General features: G+C 50.3%; 1 protein-coding gene across 1 annotated transcript in view; it reads right to left on the bottom strand.

Annotated features, from left to right (window-relative positions):
* Window positions 1-2,278: 2,278 nt before the first annotated feature.
* The window catches only part of LOC102764179 (bone morphogenetic protein 8B), a 16,739-nt gene continuing 15,488 nt past the window's right edge, over window positions 2,279-3,529 (bottom strand). The window contains exons 6-7 of the mRNA XM_006768472.2: window positions 2,568-2,639; window positions 2,279-2,298 (exon numbers count right to left, since the gene is read on the bottom strand). Of these exons, the coding sequence (XP_006768535.2) occupies window positions 2,279-2,298; window positions 2,568-2,639 (92 nt within the window). The remainder of the gene's footprint in view (window positions 2,299-2,567; window positions 2,640-3,529) is intronic.

Here is a 3,529-nt window from a genome sequence, read left to right as displayed (position 1 = left end):
ACTATCACCCTTGGGACACATTCTGGGAGGAGGCTTAGAGGGCAAGCATGGAAGGGGCTCAAGACTAGCAAGTTCATTTGTAATAACATCAGCAGGTCCCAGTGGTTAAGCATTGATAGGCCAGACATTGTCCTAAATGTTTATGGACCTATCTGATCCTTGTCACAGCCTGGGAGGGAAAAGCCAATATCCTGCTGTAGAGAGGAGGAAGAATCAGGATTCGCATCTATTTGGTTCCCAAAATCTATACTCTTGCTATGCTGCTCTTTCCTATGTCCTGGGGATTTTTCCAGAACGTGTGACTTCCCTGCCTTATTAGAAGACAGTGAGCACTAACCTTGCAACCACTTGGTCTCAAGGCCAGGACTGCACTGCGAACACCAAGGCTGCCTGCGTTTCTCCTTAGCCTGCGTCTCCATACGTCCCCCCTTCCTGCCAACTGTCCCTCGTTTCTCCTTGCTGTCGGTGGGTATGCACGGACCACCCTTCTGGTCTGATGTGACCAGATAAACAAGCCATGCCCTGAGCAAGAGAATGGGAAGCAGTGGCATCGGGCGGTGTTCCTGCCAGCCTGGGCCACCCACTGCAGCTGCCATCCTCGGCTCAGCAAAGAGATAACTCATGGAGTAAAATGCATGGGCTTGTGTCCACAATTATTTCATTGCTTGGGGCTTTTTCTATTTGATTTCATTTGGTGACTAGGTCTCAGAAGTTGCTGGAAGTCTGATGGTCAGGTGGGTAAGCAGTGACTTACTGTTCTTCAATTGTTCTGCTTGAAAACGGATTGCAACTCCTATTCATTCATGCTGTGCACAGCTTGGTTGATAGGGAAGGGATACCGTATCTACAAACCTTTGGGTCATTTGACAGGCATTTCTATTTCACCCGTACCCACACCAGGCCATTGCCGGGCACTAATGATACCAGGGGAAGTAAAAAAGTAGTTGCCAGCCCTGACTGGTTTGGCTCAGTGGATAGAGCATCGGCCTCCGGACTCAAGGGTCCCAGGTTTGATTCCGGTCAAGGGCATGTACCTTAGTCGCGGGCACATCCCCACTGGGGAGTGTGCAGGAGGCAGCTGATCGATGTTCCTCTCTCATCGATGTTTCTAACTCTCTATCCCTCTCCCTTCCTCTCTGTAAAAAATCAATAAAATATATATATTTTTTAAAAGTAGTTGCCAAAATAATTGGCTATTTTAGAATTTAGTTACCTAAAAAACAAACCTTGATGTTGAGAAGAGAGAACCTTTACACAAGGACTAGAATAGCAAATAGGTTCCATGTTATGTACCAATTCGTGACGGCCACCTGGTTCATAGCTCGGATTTGTGATGGCCACCAGCTCCAGTTTCAGGTTATGAGGCTGCATCTGGGCTCAGCACTCAGACACGGATTCCATGACGGAAGGCCCTCTCATGTTAAAGACGGGAAATGGCCCAGAAGAGGAAGCACCCACAAGTCAGGTCTCCTAACAGCTGGGCCAATGCTCAGGTCCCTACATTGACTGATGGGGAACTCAATAGCTTCAAGATAGTCTGTGCCCCTGGGAGGGCCTCTTTCTCAGCACTCACTCCCGGAATCCCTCCCAGTCCAGGGGTCAGGGCTGCTGCCCTACAGCCCGGCCCAGCCTCCACCCCTGCCCCAGACCTGCTCTCCCGGAGCCTGCCCTCAGGGTGCAGAGTGGATCCCAGGGTGCGCGTCCTTGGACACACGGGTCGTTCTGCCTCTGTGGGCCGTGCCTGTGGGTTGGGGTGGGCCCAGGATCTGCTATTAACGACACAGTATTTCAGGGTTCAGGCAGCTGGACTGTCTGCTCCAGCAGGTAAATTACAGGGTTAGCAAGTTAGAAATCAAATCAACACTCCCACTGCCTCGGCTGCTCCAAGGAGAACAGTGGTTTCCGGGAACCTTCCCACCCAGCTCACCCTAATTACTGCCTGTCACTCCCCTGGGACAGAGGCCTTTTCTTGGGCTCACAGGCCCCAAGAAACAGGACGGGGCTCCTGAGCAGACAGGGTGACGCAGACTTTGGTGACCAGCCTGTGTTTTGACAACTTATGGACACAAACGGGTGCTGACAAGTCCCTACCCTGGCCCCACACCTGGCCACAGGCTGCCCGGTGTTGCAGACACATGGCTCTGGGTGGAATAGATTGCTCCTTAGCAGGAGACGGCACGGTTTCAATTCACATGCCAACTCTAATGTGCTGGAAGCAGCTGCCTGGAGTTCTGTGCTGAGCACTTGAAATTCTATCCACATTTGGTAGAAAACAGTATCAAGGTTGATTATTGATGCCTGTCACACAGAAGAGAAAGGCACGTTATGTCATCTGTGCTGGGCACTGTCATCCTGGGCTACACAATGTGCGCTGGGCTCAGTAAAAAGATACTTTCCCACGGAGCTGAACTCCCGACGTTCAACACGATGACAGACAGTGGGTCAGTGAAACCCCAAGATTTTTGTTTCTCCAAAGAAAAAATGTCAATGCGCTGCATGCTGAGACAGTATAGACAGATCTAGGGCAGGAAGACAGAAGAGAAATGCCCTTGGCCCTAGCCCCTCACCGTGCTGCTCGTTCAGCTCTTTCTGGAGTTGCCCATAGGCCTCCCTATGGCCAGCAGCTTGGTAATTCAGATCTGAAAATACAGAGCACACAAGGCAGGTCCATGCTCTTTAACAAGTACCCAGAAATGCCTACTTTTCCCCCTGGGAAGGGTAGGCAACTGGAGGTGGGCCAAACCCTGTCTACACACCCCAAACCCTGCAACGGAGCCTGGAGGACCTGAGCTGGCCACCTTGGGCTCCAGGTGCCTCTCAGGTCATTGCACATCTGCCCACAGCCCAGGCCAGCAATGAGATGGGCAGGTCCTCAGATAGCACTTTTGTGCTGACCCCAGGACATGGCTGGGGCAGAACCCTGCCTGATGACTCCGCCCTCCAGAACTAAATGCCGGAATCTATCACAACCTCAGGCAGGGGAGGGGCGGTGGAGCCTGGAAGGACCAGCCCTGGCAGGAAGGAGGAAGGGGCAGGGACATGTCGATCTGAGGACTCTCCGTGCCAGTCCTGTCTGTGCTCTGGCTGGGTTTGGGGGCCTCAGCCTCTGGAGCGGGGCTGACCCCGGCGGGAACCAGCTTGTCAAAAAATTCAAATATTTATATACAAAATATACCATGATACTGAGATACATCACTGGACTTCCTCTTTTTCTTTTCTCCATGGAGAAATATACTGGTCATATGTATGTCACTTTTAAACATTCTATTAAACACTCAAAATATGCAGTGTTCAGAGGAGGTCTCTCAGTGTAGGATTTGATCAGTGTGTACAGATGAATTACAAAGCAAGCTATTTTCAATGTGATGGTTTGACTGACAACTATCGAGTTTTTTTAGTACTTCAAATTATTAACAGATAAACCAAAAAAGAACAGTTATATTTGGTTCCTTCCTCTTTTTAAGGCCAACAGTTAAGACTGAAATTTGTTTTACTTAAAAACAAAAACTGCTCTTTGAGGCCTGGGGCC

Source organism: Myotis davidii, unplaced genomic scaffold, assembly GCF_000327345.1.
Source record: "Myotis davidii unplaced genomic scaffold, ASM32734v1 scaffold2763, whole genome shotgun sequence".
Lineage (NCBI taxonomy): Eukaryota > Metazoa > Chordata > Mammalia > Chiroptera > Vespertilionidae > Myotis > Myotis davidii.
The sequence above is the reverse complement of the archived record's forward strand: the minus strand, read 5'-3'. Positions and strand labels throughout refer to the sequence as shown.